This window comes from Vombatus ursinus, unplaced genomic scaffold (assembly GCF_900497805.2).
Source record: "Vombatus ursinus unplaced genomic scaffold, bare-nosed wombat genome assembly UNPS02014798.1, whole genome shotgun sequence".
Lineage (NCBI taxonomy): Eukaryota > Metazoa > Chordata > Mammalia > Diprotodontia > Vombatidae > Vombatus > Vombatus ursinus.
Window position 1 is genome coordinate 57,202,855 of NW_020954576.1, and position 17,641 is coordinate 57,220,495.

At 39.8% G+C, this 17,641-nt stretch overlaps 1 protein-coding gene across 1 annotated transcript in view; it reads right to left on the reverse strand.

Annotated features, from left to right (window-relative positions):
• LOC114049855 (calpain-9) overlaps positions 1-17,641 on the reverse strand; it is a 69,342-nt gene that overhangs the window by 14,057 nt on the left and 37,644 nt on the right. Inside the window, exons 7-16 of the mRNA XM_027871291.1 lie at positions 17,270-17,355; positions 14,934-15,011; positions 12,967-13,127; positions 11,277-11,437; positions 9,650-9,858; positions 5,459-5,495; positions 4,178-4,258; positions 1,913-1,970; positions 1,606-1,670; positions 256-324 (exon numbers count right to left, since the gene is read on the reverse strand). Of these exons, the coding sequence (XP_027727092.1) occupies positions 256-324; positions 1,606-1,670; positions 1,913-1,970; positions 4,178-4,258; positions 5,459-5,495; positions 9,650-9,858; positions 11,277-11,437; positions 12,967-13,127; positions 14,934-15,011; positions 17,270-17,355 (1,005 nt within the window). The remainder of the gene's footprint in view (positions 1-255; positions 325-1,605; positions 1,671-1,912; positions 1,971-4,177; positions 4,259-5,458; positions 5,496-9,649; positions 9,859-11,276; positions 11,438-12,966; positions 13,128-14,933; positions 15,012-17,269; positions 17,356-17,641) is intronic.

Here is a 17,641-nt window from a genome sequence, read left to right on the forward strand (position 1 = left end):
GGGTTGGGAAGAGAAAATCTTCTGTAAGGGTATGTTGATGTCCTCAAATAATTAATAGCTGAACAATTTTCTCTAAGAGGAGATTCCTTTCACCCCCACCCTTATAAGGAGTAATTGATTTTGTTATAATTTCTTCTCTATAACTATCCAAAGGGGCTGCTTGGCCCCTTTAAATTTACAGTGGGGAAGTAAAACCCCAGAGCAGGAATAAATAGTGAGGTGTCACACAAGCACACAATAATGGGAGTTACATACTATCCATGTCTTCAGCTTGTTCCAGAATACTTTGAATTCATTGAACTCCAGTTTTCCATTGCCATTGTTCTGGAGGTAACAACGTGTGTCAAGAAAGAATATGAGCAGAGGTCACGAGGTCAGAGGGCTCTTGTGGAATTTCAAATTTGTAGTCTGTTTAGAAGGAATGGTATGATGGGGAGGAAGAGCACTCCTCTGTGGAAACCCAGGGTGAAGAAATTAAGAGTTTTAAGAATTTTTTTAAGTTTTCAAGAGTTTTAAGAATTAAGAGAAAATCCTTTGTATCAGAGAAGAGGAAATAGGAGAATAGTTTTATAAAAAACACATTTTAAAAAAAAAGTTCTCTGATCCTATTATCAGTATTTTTCATGAGGCAATTGGGGTTAAGTGACTTGCCCAGGGTTACACAACTAGTAAGTGTTAAGTATCTGAGGCTGGATTTGAACTCAGGTCCTCCTGATTCCAAGGCCAGAACTCTATTCACTGTGCCACCAAGTTGCCCCTATTATCAGTATTCTTAAGTAGTAAAAGAACTCTTTGTCTTTTTAAAGTCAGAGATATACAGCAAGAAAAATGGGTAATATAAAAACAAAGGATGTCATTAAAATTTTATTTTAAAACATCCCCTTTCTCCCTGCACGTCTATGATCTTTTTGTCTTCTTCTAGGTAATTTTTTTTTCATTCTTTAAGAACAAGGAAATAAACCTGTTTGATATGACCTCATTTAGGGTCCCAGGCCCCAGCTGGGATCCCCCATCAAACTACTCATATTTTTATTTATTTATTTGGTGAGGGCAATTGGGGTTAAGTGACTTGCCCAGAATCACACAGCTAGTGAGTATTATGTATCTGAGGCCGGATTTGAACTCAAGTCCTCCCGAAACCAGGGCCGGTGCTCTATCCACTGCACCATCTAGCTGCTCTACTTATATTTTTATATGTCCCATAAATATTTCTGGAGATCCATTGGTTACAAAATTCTTCCATGTGGCTTTATTGGGACATGACTTCTGATGGATGCTGGGTGGGTTTTGCTTGTGTTACCTCTTGGACATAATTCAGAACAGGAAAAAGATGGTCCTCATAGATCTGGAGTGTCAATAGATTCTAGGGATCACTGAATCACTTTACTGATGAGAAAACTGTGTTCTGGAGAGGCCAAGTAGATTTCCTATGCTCATATGAATAGTAAATATCAGGCCCAGAGTTCTGATCAAGCTCCTCTGGCCCCAAAGTCACCACTTTTCCCATTGCCTACCATTGTCTCTCATTCTTCTTTGTACCTGTAGAGCTAGGAAGGGGCTTAGGGACAAAAACACTGATTTCTACCTATGCATTTGAAAGGATACATCCATTAGAGAAATGATGTTTTTGCAGGAAATGAGACTTAGCTTCTTGAATGTAATGTTCTTTTCTGCAAACACACACAAAACAAAAATGACAACAAAATCCCCCACTCAGTCCTGAGATTACAAAAGAGCAAGTACACATCAGGACATCTCAAAAATGTGTGTAAAATCTCAGGGAAAACAGCTAAGGACACAGTGAGAGCAAAGGTGAAACTAAAAAAAAGACACATTAGAAAACATGGCACAGTGATAAATATTCCTGTGCTAATTGCATCCTGGAATAGAAGAGACTGGTTTGGACACTTACTTTTTTGTAGCACAGCATTCAAAACATATTCCAGTTCTTCTGCAGTTACCTCCATGTCCTGTTGAAAATAGAGACAATTGCTTTTCCCAGACCTTAACATCTTCTATGTTTAAAGGAAAGAGATTCCAGATGTCTTTGGCCCAAGTATATTAAATTACTGAGCCAAGTTTTACTTACTCCCTATGGAAGAATTAGGCCCTTCAGCACTTTGCACTTTCCTGGCCTCATCATTTTGTGGAACATTAAATCTCTTTGAAAGAGGACCAGTTCAACGCAAAGATTAAGTAGAAAATGTTAGAATTCATAGGGACCTCAGAAGGTCATCTGATTCAACCCACTCATTTTTTCAGTGAGGTCTAGTGAAATCGACTTACCAAAGGTCACGTGACTAGGTAAATTTTGACCATGAATTTAAAAAAATTTTTTTTGATGACAGTATTTTCCTTTGTAATTCTATGTATTTTATTTTATGCATTTGAGAACATTATTCTGAGAAAGGAGCCATTGACTTCACTAGACTACCAAGGGGGTCAAAGGTACAGAAAAGTTAAGAGCTTTTGATTGAATGGAAATTGATTTAAGGGAAATTAAGAAGGCCTGGCCTATTTCTGCACCCCACAAAAAACAAAAACAAAAAAAATTCTCATCTGTCTGCAATGTTATCTGCAATTCCACTATTTGCAATTCATTCCTTGGGGTTAAGACATTGCCATTTTTAGAGTGCTTTATAATTCTCAAAGTGATTTTGCATACTTACCTTATTTGATTTTTATGACAACCCTGTGAGGTAGACAATACTGGTATTATTTCCCCATTTTATAGATGGAGAAACAGATTAAGGGCCTTACCCAAAACTGGTATCTTTTGACTCTAATTTCATTTCTAGGTCTTTTGACTCTAATTTCATTGTTCTTTCTGTTATATCACAGCTGCTTCTTTATTTTAAAATGACAGTCTCCCTTGGGAGGTACCATATGAAGTAGTTACTAGTCATTAACATCCAGTATAAATTGTTTAGTAGGTCACAAGCACTACTATCACAGCTAGTTGAGAAGATGATATTCTTCTCAACTGAGAGACTGGGAGAGAACAGTTAAGATTGGAAAGGGAGCGTGGAGGGAGTCAAAGCATGAGGCATTATACCTTGAGGACTTTCATGAAAGTTGTGTGTGTGTGAACGTATGGGAAGGGTATGAACAGCCAGTGTCCATTATAAGGGCACAAGGCAACTGGAAGAGACGTGGCAACAGAATGGGGGAAGTAGGATACAGATAAAAGAGCAAATAATAACTACCCTTCACTTTAATGACCTGGTAGCCTTTACAAGATTCTGAAGTGTTTCCTGTGCTTAAAAAAAAGAAAAGAAAAAGACGAAATCATACTGAGCACATTTGAATATTAAAAATTTTCATTGTTTTGTTAATTCTTAGAAACTAGGCAATACCATAGAGCTTTTCTTTTTGAAGTTTACTAAGTGATTAATTCCTACTAATGTATTAATAGAATAATGAGTTGTACCCTTTTCAGGGGCCTCCTGAAGAAACAATGCCTTAGCCCAAAGAAATGATACTTAGGATGGGAATTTCAGCATAAATTTTGCTGTTAAATAATTGTAAGAAATAATTTTAGTCTTTTAGATGAGTCTTTTGTAGCAGAGGTGTCAAATATTCAGCCTACAGCCTACATGTGACCACCAACACTCCACAGCACAGCCCAAACTAGATTAAAATGTAATTGGGAATATTTAACAACATAAATGGTTGGTTGGTTGTTGTCCTTTGTTCTCAAAGAGGACCAAAATGACATCACTGTGTTGGAGTCAAGGTTCAGCGTGTCTGACTGTGGCTGGTCAGATCAATATTACATTTTAAAACTAAGTTAATTAGAGGCCCATAGGGATCCTTACGTACAAATTAGTTGTCCCCATTTCTGTTTCAGTTTGACACCATGCTAAAATAAGAACCTCTCAAATTACAGCACCATACATGTGGCCACCTGGTCATCTATCTCAGTGCCTGCTTTTACAACATTCATTAAACTTCACAATCTTCCTGTCAAGGTTCAGGCTAACAAATTGTATTATTACCAATGAAATTTCTAAGAAGACTGGGAAAGAAAGGCAAAATGCCCTTCTCCTCCAAATCCTACCATGTTAAAAGCAGGGCAAGAAATAAAAGTGATCCAATCCTATGACTCTTTTCCCAGGTTAGAAGTCTAAATACATGCTATTTTTGCTTGAATTTAAATATATTCGTTCTCTTTTACCTCTCCTGCAATCTGTTCAAACAGTGCCCGGAACTGTTTATCTTCCTCGGTTTCTTGGCTAGGTGAAGTTGGTTTAGACAGCTAGAAAAAAAACAAAAGTATACTCTGAGATTTAGGAAAAATATGTTTGAAATCCTTTTTACAGAAAGAGTTCATTCTGAGCTGCCCAATTTAGACTGCTGGTAGAGAATGTGGCTCTTGAATCAACCAGGTGACGTTCTAATATAGACCTGCACAACTTGGCAGTAGGCAGGGGCCAAAATTAAAACAGGCTAAACTTCTTTAGGCTGCAGATAGGTTTTTAGCAGCTCACTTTCCAAGTAAAGGTATAATTAATGATTAAACTATTTTGCAAAAAACCGTATTTTAAAAAGGGAAATTTCAATTATATCAATTAATTACACTTATTAAGACTTTTACTTATCATGAAATTGCTCTTCTCAGACTAGAGAGACTGATGATGGTTTGTTGCTGTGGGTCACATGACAAACAGGAGAGAATGCGCAGTGGCAACCCACCTGCCAAGTTACATAACAGGCACAATAGTGATGAGTGGAAGGCAGGTTATGCGGGGCACAGACAAAGCACACATTATATCTTTACTTTCTTTTATATCCTCTACATTTTTGTGGACCTCCCAAGCGGCCCCTGGACCATATGTTGTGCAAGCCTGTTCCAGCTACTTCCAGATGTACCCATGGTTGGGAAGGGGTTGGTGGTGTTAGAATGGAAGCAGAAAAGTCAACTCAGAATAAAGTTTCAGGTGTACTGTTAGGACAAACAGAAAGTGTTGGAGGAATGGTTTCAGAACGGTGTGATAGGTCTTCTCTGACACTCCAGTGATCTCTCTCATGGGCCTGCTTATTAAATTTATTGGGGTTAGAAGAAAGAAGCACAAAAAAGTGGGAGCAATGGAGGCTGGACATGTCCTTTCTTCAATCCCAATAAGGGGCTTGAAAACATTAAAGAAATTGTGAATAAAGGTAGAAAGGAGGAAACAGCCTGATGAAATGAAAAAAAGGGGGGGGTAGATGCAAAAATGCCATTCAGAGTGATTATGTGAATTTTAGTGGCCACATAGCTAATAAATAGATGTCAGTTGGGAGACTGAAATCCAAGACTTCCTGATTTTAGATCTAGTGCTCTATACACGACACTGTATTAACATTAAAATATTAGCCAGTCACATGATTAAAAGTCACATGATTGATTCTCCCCTCCCCCCAATTATCAACTGGGTTCTAGAACTCCTTAAAAACACATACTACTTTAAAGACTTACCTCTGGGAGGGCAATATCTATATTTCCATCTATTTCCCTGTGGAATTAGAAAACACTTGATTTAATTATAACCCATTGCAATAGTTATCTCTGCTACGTCATACTCCCTTCAGCACTGTGACCCATTGAGAAGGTCTCTTCCTTTTAAACATTTGCCACATTCTTCAAAGTCTTTGGATACTTTGGGAAGAGAGAGGCTAAGAGTTCTATAGATTAGCTGTGGGCCAACAAGCTCTTGCTTGTATTAATACATTTAATTTGTATAATCCTTTACAATTTATGAAGCTTTTTTACATCCATGATCTCATTTGATCTTTATAATAGCTGTGAAGTTATCAGAACAGGTCTAATGATCTCCATTTTTCTAATGAGGAAATAGGTCTGAAGAGATGAAGTAATTTACTGACAGTTACACAGCTAGTTGAGGTGGAACTAATCCCCAGGTCATTGAAGTCCTTCAGGGATCTTTCCACTGTACCACAATCACGGGCATAGCTATGGCCCAAACAATCTTTGGAAGGTTTTGGATTCTTGGGACCAATGGATTACCAGAACATCATGCCCTTCCTATTTGAGGTTCTGCTACTTCAAGAAGGGATACATGAGAAATTTGTTTATTACATTAAACTACTAAGGTTTCGTAAGAACTTCTGTATGGAATAGTTGCATGGGCATTGAGCTTGGGGTGAAAAATGTGGAGTCCTGTTATGAGTCTTAGTGGCTATATGACTATCAGTATTTCTATGAGCTTCAATTTCCTCATTTGTCAAAATGGGTATAATACGTGTATGTCTACCATCAAAGAGTCATTTTGAAGAAAATTTCTTTGCAAAATGTAAAGTGATATATGAATATATGTCATAATTATTCACATACCAGAGGCAGCAGAGTACAATAGAAAGAACATTGATCCTGGAGCAAAGACTTGGATTCAAATTCTACTCCTGTCATTTACCACCTGGATGATCCTTGGTAAGTCATTTCTTCTTCAGTTTCCTTATTTGTATATGAAAAGTTTGGACTACTTAATCTCTGAGGTCTCTTCTGGCTCTAAATCTATGCCTATAACTTACTTTAGCTTATTTGTTGAGGTCTAGCTATCTATTTGCTTCCAGTCTGTTTGAGGAAAGTGAAAAAGGCATTGGAGAATAAACTAGAGTCTGAGCAGAGGACACACACACACACACACACACACACATCTCTCTCTCTCTCTCTGTTCCTTTGTCTGTCTTTGTCTCTCTTTTTGTCTCTCTCTCTGTCTCTTTCTCTGTCTCCATTTCTTCTGTCTGTCTGTCTTTCTGTGTGTCTGTGTTGTCTCGGAGGGAGACAGAGACAACATTAAAAATATTCATAAGGGACTCCAATAACCAGATGTTTATGGACATTTTGTTGTTTGCATGGATCTCTGGAATGTAAGCCAACTGTGAATGAGATATCCTCCTCTATACTAGGTTGTTTCTTTGCCTATGATGTTGGAATTATAGCTCTGGATTTAGGATCATAAGATTTAGCACTGGAAATGATCTTGCAGATAATGAAAACTGAAATTTACATAGCAATTCGCATGCATTACCCAATTTGGTCCTTCAGACTACTCTGTGATACAGCTACTTAGGTATGATTATACCCACTTTACAAGTAAGGAAACTGAGGTTCAGAGAAATTTAATGATTTGTCCATGGGCACTCAGCCACTGAGAGGCAGCACATGGTAGTGGATAATGGAGAGCTGACCTTGGAGTGAGGATGGCCTGGGTTCAAACCCTGCCTCTTATACATAATGGCAGCAGGCCTCTAGGCAAGTCATTTACTCCCTTGGTGCTCTAGGCATCTTTCTAAGACTAAGCACTTCAGAGAAAGCTGTATTGGTAGAGGGAATTTTTGTGTCTTGGAGCTCCCTCTACCATTGAAATCACAGGTCCAGCTTCTCTCTGCTGTTGTTCAGCCAGGAGGCAGGATTCAAACCCAGATCGTCCCCTATTCTAAAGTCTGATTCTGTTTTCATCACACTACAACATAACTCATGGTACAGATGAGGAAACTGAGACCTGGACTTCCACCAAAGTCACACAGTGTATAAAGGTCCTATGTTTGAGTACTAGTTCTAAAACTTATTAACAGTGTGACTGTGGGAAAATTATTTCTCTTCTTTGAAACTCAGGTCCCACATCTATAAAATGAGGATAAGATGCATGGCTAACTTGCCTCAGAGGGTTGTGAGGATCAAGCGAGATAAAATATGACAACTGCCTTGTAAACTACAAATGTCAGTTACTGTCATCATTGGTCCAGGTCACAGGGGTGAGTGGTCAAAACAGGAAGCTCCTCCATAACCGCCAATTGAAGCAAAACGTGCTTGCTAAGACAGGTATCAGATAAACTTAGGTTGTCACCTAAATGGTCTGAAGGAAGTTGCAGGGAGAATTCCCAGGAGTATTCTTCTGGGACCTCCACTACTACAAATCATTAAACCAATCCCCATAGTGCTTTGCTGTTGGCACCAAGAAGGAACCGTCCCTCCTCAGGGTATTTGGTGAAAGTGTTTTTTGATGTGGTGTATTGGAGACCCTTCACAAAGTTTATTGGAACAAGGTTGGAGTGGGAGGGTTAGGAGGAAGGCAGAATTTAAGCTTATACTGCTGCACGTCACTGTTTCCACCACTGGTGAAACACCCCAAAGTAACAGTTGCCTTCATGGCCGTTGGAACAAATTGTTCTGCCTCACTTAAATCTGATTCATGCACAAGTCAAGACATCACCCATGATGTCATTGGTTCTCTTTGAACATGGAGAACCACCACCACCAATAACAACAACAATCATGTTAATCATGGTAAAGGAACTATCATTGCTCTGATAATCCCTTACCTGTGAAACTAAGATGATTTCCATAGGAACAGAATCATAAAAAGTGGATTTAGAGTATGGCTTCTTGGTTCTGGGACTTAACCACAGAGTTGCTATCAGGGCTAACTGAGCTAATAAAGGGATAAGTAAACCTTAATGAGTCTTATACATGCTATCATTTTGCTTAGGCAGCACAATATCTTTGCCCCAGCACTCTGAAATTTAGAAAGCTGACAGTACTCTTTTCCCCTTCAGTTGCTAGGAACAACCAAATTTAGCATCTAACTAAATGATGATGGCAAAGATAGTGATGATGATGGTTTCTGGACCTCCATTTTGGGGTTTTCTGGGCAAAGATGCTGGAGTGATTTGCCATTTCCTTCTCCAGCTCATTTTACAGATGGGGAGCTAGGGCAAACATGGTTAAGTTACTTGTCCAGCACCACACAGCTAGTAAGTGTCTGAGCCTGGATTTGAACTCATGAAGATGAGTCTTCCTGATTCCAGGTCCGATGCTCATTGGTATAACTCCCAGTACAGTAAAAAGAGTGCTGATTATGAAGTCAGTGGACCTGGCTTCAAATCATACCTCTTACATTTACTCTGGGCAAGTCACTTGGGTCTACTTTCCTCATCTATAAAATGAGGGAGTTGCTCTAAATGGCCCAGGGTCACATGGCTGATATAATAATAGGTAGCATTTATAATAGCTAGCAATTATATGGCACGTTAAGATTTATGAAGCACTATACATAGTAATAGCTATCATTTATATAGTACGTTAATTATGCTATCTCATGTAATTCAGAGAAAGACCTGAACCTTGGCTCTTCCTGACTCCAAGGCCAGCTCTCTACCCCTTATAGAGGCTGATTCTCAATAATTAGTTCAAATAGGGAGCTACAAGAAAGCTATCAATCCATCCTTCACATGGATTATCTTTAAAAGTTGATTCAAGGGCCTCTTTCCTGCTGCCTGCCCCGGGAATGTTCTGTATTTCTTGTTCCTAGTGCATAAGTTGCTAATTATGATTTTGATTACAATTATCATCATCATCATTGTTGTTGTTCAGTTGTTTTTCAGTTGTGTCAGACTCTTTGTGACTCTATTTGGGATTTTCACAGCGAAGATACTGGAGTGGTTTGCCATTTCCTTCTCTAGCTCATTTTACAGATGAGAAACTGAGGCAAACAGTTAAGTGACTTGCCCAGGGTCTCACAGCTAGTAAATATCTGAGGCCAGATTTGAACTCATGAAGATGAGTCTTCTTGATTCCAAGCTCAGTGCTCTATCCACCTAGCTGCTCATATTTTCGTTATTAATATAGCAATAATTTGTTACTCACTGGGTAATGGCCTTCTTCTCTGAAAAGATTCGAAGGCAGAAATTGGCTTCCTGGTGTGGCTCAAAAGTTGTAGGAATCAGGATGTATTCTCCGGGGGGCAGCTTGAATCTCTCAGAGACTTCCCTTAGGTTAATATATGTTTTGCTCCTGGCCTGAGAAGCATGATATCTGAAAAAATCCTTGGTGAGATGCTCCTCTTTGGCAGGGCTCTAAAATAGAAACCGAAAAGGGGAATTTGCTTAAAGGATAGCATAGAATTACGTTTAACCTTTGGGATACTCACATGATCTGAGCATGTGTACTTCTGAATCCTCTTGCCCCCCAAAAGCCTCCCCCGTCAAACTCCATTTAGAGTGCTTTGGAACCTTGCACAGAAGGTTTCCCACTCATATGTCTGCATGTTATCAGCTCCATCCTGTTCAAGGCTATCTCCATGTCACTGATTCTGGTTTCTTGTCCCTTTTCATTGCTTCCACTTTATTGGAGTGAAAGACCCTGTTGAGCTTCTCTTACCTACCTTCCAAATATTATCTGTCACTTAGTCAATAAGTCAACAATCTACAACATTTCTTAAACTCTTACTTTGTGCCAGGCATTGTGCAAAGTGCTGGGAGTAAAGAAAGGTAAAAACATGGTTCCTGCTCAAGGAATTCACATTCTAATGAACTTGTTAGGCTTAATGAGAATGAGTGGATTCTGCCTCTGACAAGATAGCAGTGAGGTGTTGTCTGACTTTTCTGAAATATCCTAAGTAAATTATTAATCATCATCAGAAATAAAAGCAAAGTCACTGACAATTAAGGATCATGGAAACTCCAATCAGCCTGCAGGGAAGCCCTTGTAGAGTAAATGAGGACCTGAAGCTTATTCTTTGAGAACCACAAGTTGTTCCATCTCATTTATTTACATCTAGAGACAGATTACTACCACCTTACTTTATTGCCTTGGTTAATTACTGTATTAGTCCAAATATAGTTCACCCCAAAATATAATATGTAACCCTAAAATGATTTTTTTAAAAGAAAAAGCATGTAGGTATACTCTGGGTCAATGTGTAAAAAACAAATTAAATGTATAAGTGAGTAAAAGCTTCATTTATCTTTCATGAGATACTTTCTCCAATAATGAAATGCCAGTTGATATTACTTTGCAGTTAGCAGTTTAGATTATACATTAGGGAAAGACTGAGAGAAAGCTATGGTATAAGACCCAAATTATTGGACCCTCTCCTGATTTGCAGAAGTAAGATTTGGGAAAGTAGAGAGAACAGTCTCTTTTGGGATCTGTATGAGTAAGTAATGAAATAAGTTGTTAAGCTTTTCCTCTAAGGAATTTAAGGCAATTTTGTCAAGTCTTCTCTGTCTACCCACTGCCCCAATGCCACATTTAGTGCATAGACCTGTTTATTAGACAATGGGTACTTAGAAAATGGGCAATCATTTGTGAAGAGCATTTTGGATAAAACTTCAGTTTTTCAAAAGAATCATGATTTCACGGGGAGACATATTCTCGACTGATGCAGATTGATTGTATCCTCCAAGCCCAAGAAGACAGTGTCATGAGTTGGCATAACAACTACAGTAAATCATTACCATTGGTCAGCCTTTGGAACCTGGGCAGAACTTGCCTGGTAAATAGCATATCCAATAGTCAGCAAATCAGCTCCAAATTTCTTGAGTTTCCTTCTGTCCTTTTGCATAAGGGCTACAATGAAAGTGCATTCCTCTTGCCCATCGTCATCTTTCTCAGTCAGAGACAATTTGATCTGCGGGTTGGTCCAGAAGGTGTCTGCCATTTGACAGATAGAAAAATTGTTTTCCCCTTGAGCAAAACAAAAGAACAAAGAGTCCTAATATCATTTGTCCCACATCTGACTCCATCTCCACTCCACTCTATCCATCTCACTGTCTTCTGTGCCCTCTATTCTGCCCTCTAGGCCTGTTTCCTGTGCGCTCCTCCAACATTCCATTTTGCTGGTCCTTTCTTTTCTTCTTCCTCTGAAGCACTTAGAAGCACTATTCTAAATTCCATATACCCTCTTCCTCTAGTGTGCTAAACACCCTCCTCCCCTTTCTTCTTTCTGGCCTCTCTCCAATGAATCAACAAGGCTTTATGAAGTACCTGCTACGTGCCAACCCTTGGGCCAGGTACTAGGGATGCTGACAAAAATGAGATAATCCCTGTCCTTAAGGGGCTTACATTCTATCAGGGGAAGCAACAGTTTACATATAAGCAGATGCAAAATTAATGCAAAGTATTTGGGAAGGAGTAGGGAAGGTACTAGCATGCAAGAGAGGAATCAGAAAAAGTCTTGTATAGGTGGTAAACAGCTAAGCTGGGCTTTACAGGAAACTAGGGCTTCTAAAGGGCAACTAGGTGGCGCCATAGTGCACAGAATGCTGGGCCTAGAGTCAGAAAGATGCCTCTTCCTGAGTTCAAATCTGGCTTCAGACACTGCCTAGCTGTGTGACCCTGGGCAAGTCACTTAACCCTGTTTGCCTCAGTTTCCTCATCTGTAAAATGATCTGGAGAAGGAAATGTCAAACCACTCCATTAGATTTGCCAAGAAAACCCCAAATGGAGTCATGGAGAGTTGGACACAACTGAACAACAACATGGGCTTGTAAGAGGGTGAAGAGGGAATACATTCCAGCAATGAGGGACAGCCAGTGCAAAGAGATGGAGACAGGAGATAGAATCTTGTTTATGAGGAAGAGCACGTGATCCAGTTTGGCCAGAACTTAGTGTGTGAAGGAAAGTAATGGGAAATAAGCCTACTAAGGCACAATAGAATCAGATTATGAAAAACTTTCAATACTGAATAAAGGAATGTGCATTTTATCCTCTGACCTAGAGGTAACAGGGAGTTGCTGCAATTTGAGGGGCAAGAACATAACAGGGTCAGACCAGTGCTTTGGGAATATCAATTTGGCATCTGGGCAGTGGAAGGGGACGTATTAGAGGCTGGAGATCAGTTAGGTCTTCATTATAACAGTCCTGGTGAGAGGTGATTAAGTCAACTAAAGTGATTGTGGTGTTAATGGAAAGAAAAGGACAGATGAAAGAGACTCTGCTCTTGTCCGGAAGCCTCCGTGTACAACTCTTCCCTAATTACTCACTCAGTCTCTGATTTCTCCCACTTAATCATAAATCCATGTTCTCCAGCTTCAATGGAATGGCCTCCGCCATGATACCAGCCTCAGTCTTGCCTCGCAGATGACCCCTTATGGTTCTCAGATGCCTCTGACTCTGCCCCTGGATTGAAGGGCTGAACCTCCAAAGCACAAGAAAAGAGGGCGGGAGGGCAGACCACTGACCTAGGAAATTACGGCATCCTCCAGCCGTGGATCCCCGGACCCAGCTCCCTTGATGGACTGTCACTTTCCATTTGTGAAGGGCATCTTCCTCCAGGGCATCAGGAGTGAGATTGCAGATCTCTACTTTGTCAAAGTGGACTTTGAAATCCTTAAAAGTCATCCTGAAAAGAAAAGCGTTACCCAGATCTCTTCTCTTGTCAGTGGCAGAGCCCCTAGATAATGATAATCCATCTATAGGATGCATTACCCTCTCTTTTGTCTTTCTGTATCATCGAGGACCCCTAGCACTCACTGTACACACCGAGGGCAATCATGCAATGCACCAGGCATCATGCAACGGGAACTCCAAACTGACCTTTCACAAGCAGTGACACCCATGGGAATGAACAGATGGGTGCCATATTTGGGGTTTTATAACCACTTAAATGGAAAGGAGACAATAGAAACAGGAGGTGTTGCAATGACATAAAACCGGTGGAACTTGTTTTAAATACCTCAGACTCACAAGTCACCATAGAGAAGGAAGGCCCTTGGTAAAAAGGCTCTATTTTTCTTGATTCATGTGTCTCATTCTATTTATTTTCTTATTGTTTTCAGCTTTCTGAAATTCACACCTAATATCCCAGGGGCCTCTGGCCACACTTAGAAGCATTTAGTTGAATTCCTGAATCATTTTGGAGAAAAAGTATTGTGAGAACAATGCTGTGCTTAAAATATGAAAATTATACTGACCTGACCCCTAGTGGCAAGACATAGCTATTTGTGTAGTAGTGGTAATGGATTTACTTTGATCAATCCACACTCTCTTCAACAAACTTTGTTACACATGACCTACCTTTGCCAGAAGGTTAGACAGAATGGGGGGGAGGGCATATCCATAGAATTAAGCATTTCTTTGTGAAATACTAATTGGATTGTTCAGGTAATGAACCCACATCCTTAACTCTAATTGCTGTTTAGTCTTAACCAAGGTGATATACCTAGGTGTCAAGATCCCACTATAATGAATTAATAAAACCTATCCACAAGGAAAGAAAGAGCCAATTCCATTTTTGGTCTGGTTTTGGGTCAGTCAATTTTAAGTCTTTCTTGATATTTGCCCCAAACTCCCCAAAATACAGAAGAGGATGAACTTTGTTTTTGTTTGCTCAGGTTGAATCAGCAAAACTCCACTCAGAAGAACTATAGGAAGATAAAATCCCCCCCTCCTTTTTTTTTTTAAGAAGAAAACCACAGCAGCAGCAACTAAGTTAATAGAACTATACAATGTAAGATATGGAAGAGAGGGAAGATCACTCAGAAGTGATCAATAGCAATAATTAAGTGCCTACTACATGCAAGGAAGAATGCATGGAATCAGCAGTATCATACAGCAGGGAGAGCCCTGGATTTGGAAGCAGAGAACCTGGCTCTGAATCCCAGCACTGTTCCTCAACCACGTAACCTTGGAGAAGTCACTGAAGTTCTCTAAGCTTCCATTTTCTCATCCACAAAACAAAGGAACTGGAGCAGAAGGTCTCTAAAATGCCTATCTATAGATTATAGTCTAGTAATTTTAGGGGCAACGAGGTGTCTCAGTGGATAGAATGCTATACTTAGAGTCAGCAAGACCTGAGTTCATATCCAGCCTCAGACATGTTCTAACTGTGTGACCCTGGGAAAGTCACTTAACATCTATCTGCCTCATTTTCCTCAACTGTAAAATGGGGACAGTGATAGCGCTTACCTCCCAGGGTTGTTGTGAGGATAAAATGAGATAATATTTGGAAAGCGTTTAACAGTGCCTAGTAAGCACTTAATAAATGCTTTTTTCTTTTCTCCTAGAAAGATGTGTATACATGTATAAATGATCGTTGAATGAATGACACGAATGAAATTATGTTGCATACAGGGGAGCTGTGTAAAGAATACCACCTTCCTTAAAGATAATTGGGATTGTTTAATAGCATTAGACATAAGTACCATACCAGAATTCTCCATCATCAAGAGCAGAATGGCATAGGCGTTTTTGCTCAGATGAGTTAACAGAATTCCATTCACGAGAACTATGAGAAAATAAAGTTAGTCTTTAGGAAGATCACCATTACAAAAAACCAAAATAACATAGAATCATATAATGTTAGAGTTAAAGAGGATCAGCTGGTCTACCTCCCCCATTTGACAGATAAGAAAACTGAGACCCACTGAGTCTGTAATTTGTTTAAGGCAATACAACTTACAAAAACAGCCTAGCAGCCTGAATCTATAGTGAGGAAAATCCTTTCTGAAAGTAAATAGTTGTGATGATTATGCAATGAATGAGTTTAAAATCAGGGTTATTATAGGTTGACTTCACTGAATACCAATAGCGCACCATATTCTTCAGAGAACACCCATGTACTCACCAGCTGATTGGTCAGAGGGGAACACCTCTAAGAAAGCCAGAAAAAGTTGATGAAAGAAAGTGCTTTGGAACCATTTGAACTGCCTTCGTCAAATGCCAAAGGATAGAAGCTAGACATTATAGCTATCCAGACAAGTAGCCTGGTGTATTGGTTAGAGAGCCGGGTTCAGATGCAGGAAGGCAAGTTCAAGTTCTTACTCAGAAACCTACCAGTTGCATGTTTAAAGTAGAAGAGGTGGGGTCAAATCAGGAAAAAGAATATTTCTTATCCTTCATTTAACATCCAAGAGTAACTGAGCAGGTCATTAATCCAAGTGCCTTACTGTAATACTTGTTATATGAGACTGATTTTGAAAAATACCTATTAAGGAGTTATTATTAATGTTAGTTATTATTATTATGGGCAGCTAGGTGGCACAGTAGATAGAGTACCGGCCGGAGAGTCAGTAGGACCTGAGTTCAAATTTGACCTCAGATATTAGCTGTGTGACCTTGGGCAAGTCACTTAACCCCAATTACCTCCAAAACCAAAGCAAGCAAGCAAGAAAGGAAGGAAGGAAGAAAAGAAAAAAAAAATAAAAATGCCTATTAGTCATTTGTCCTGATAATGTGAATGTGAGCCAGTCAGGCTGCTTGGCTAAAATGGTAGAGAGTACTGCACTCTGGTGGCACAGTGGACAGAATGCTAAACCTAGATCCGGCCTCAGATATTTACTAGCTGTGTAACTCTGGACAATTCAATTTTTTTTTTTTTGGATTTGTAATGATCTGAGTTTATTTTCTTTCTAAACTTTTTGAATTTCACCCAACAAAGATGACTTCTCTCATATCTTGAATTAAACCAGATCCCTGGTTTAGCACTTGAATAATGAGAAGGCAATAGTCATGAAAAAGGATAGATAAATAGGAAAATTGCTGAAAATATAGATATGGCAAAGTGCTTAAAAGAAGGATTACAGGTCATCACTGGCAGTCATTTACTTTTCCTTAATAATGGTGAAAAAAAGTCAAGGACATTTGCAAAAAGACCTTGGTTCCAGCAATTATAATGTCAAGATATTAGGAATCATCCTCTTTTTGAGAGCTAAGGCCCAGCAAACAAGCTGTGCTCTGAGCTTGCCATAACAACAATCCTCTGTGCTCACCCTCTAGATGATCTCACCCTCTGGCAAAATCACATAATTATTGTACTGCTTTGACCAGCACCAGGTGTTCTCTGAGCTTGGACAAGCACCGGACAAGCTCGGACAAATATCCATGTTCTGTTCATGAAGCCCTGCTATGAATCAAACTTGTCTCACTATCACTGTTTTCCCTTATTGTCAGGGCTAGTTACCCCTTATTGTCACTGCGTAGCCATTGGTATAAGTATTGAGATCTCCCCACACTGCCTCGTGTCCCCTCCCCAGGGGTGGGGCCCTAGCACATGTGTCTAGATAGCCTCCTTGCTTGTAAGCTGTTTCCCTCACTTTGAAATTAAACCTCTGATTCCTGACTCTCCTGTCTCTAGCCTGCTCTGTTCAGTCCCTGCCATACACTGGTTAGAGGTTGGTTAGGTCTGGTTGACATTAATAAGAGTTGAAGATTTTAAATTTTAAAATCTTAAAAAGATTTTAAATGTCTTTGGGAGGGGTACTAATGTTGATTTAAGCTAGTTCATGCTAAAGTATAAAAGATTGCTACTAGATTCTTTCCTGGGATCAGCTTTGATAGTGGAAAGAGAAATGGGCCCCTAAGTGGCAGAGGAGAGGAAACCACAAAAGGGAGAAAAGGACCCCCAAATGGGAATCTGCAGGCATTATCTACATCACAATTTCACACAGGGAGGAACTGCTGTCTTTCATCCCAGGTATATCACTGCTCCCTTGTCTGGCAACTCAAGTGTCGTTAGAAGCTCAAAATGAAGCAGAGGATACTGACTTGTCACTCCAAGGGCCATTCCATTCTACCTGGCCCCAAGGATTCCGAACTCTGATGAGCTCAACCTTTTGGCCTCCATAATTCACCTAAAGGGGGAAGTAGTAGAGAGATATGACATTATAAAACAGTTTGAAAGCTTGGACATGTTCATACATAGTGAGTGCTCAAATCTTCCTTCCTTCCCATAGCTATAACTATACTGGGTGGGGAGGAAGAAAGAAATGGCCTCCCCCAATCCCTGTTCTCTGAGGGTGAGCCAGCATAGGTACTACGAAATGACTCAAAGAGAGGCTGCAGGTGGAAACGATGTTGATATAACGATCAAGGGGGAAGGTGCCAAAAGGTTTTCAAGGATGGGGAGAAGGATAGTCA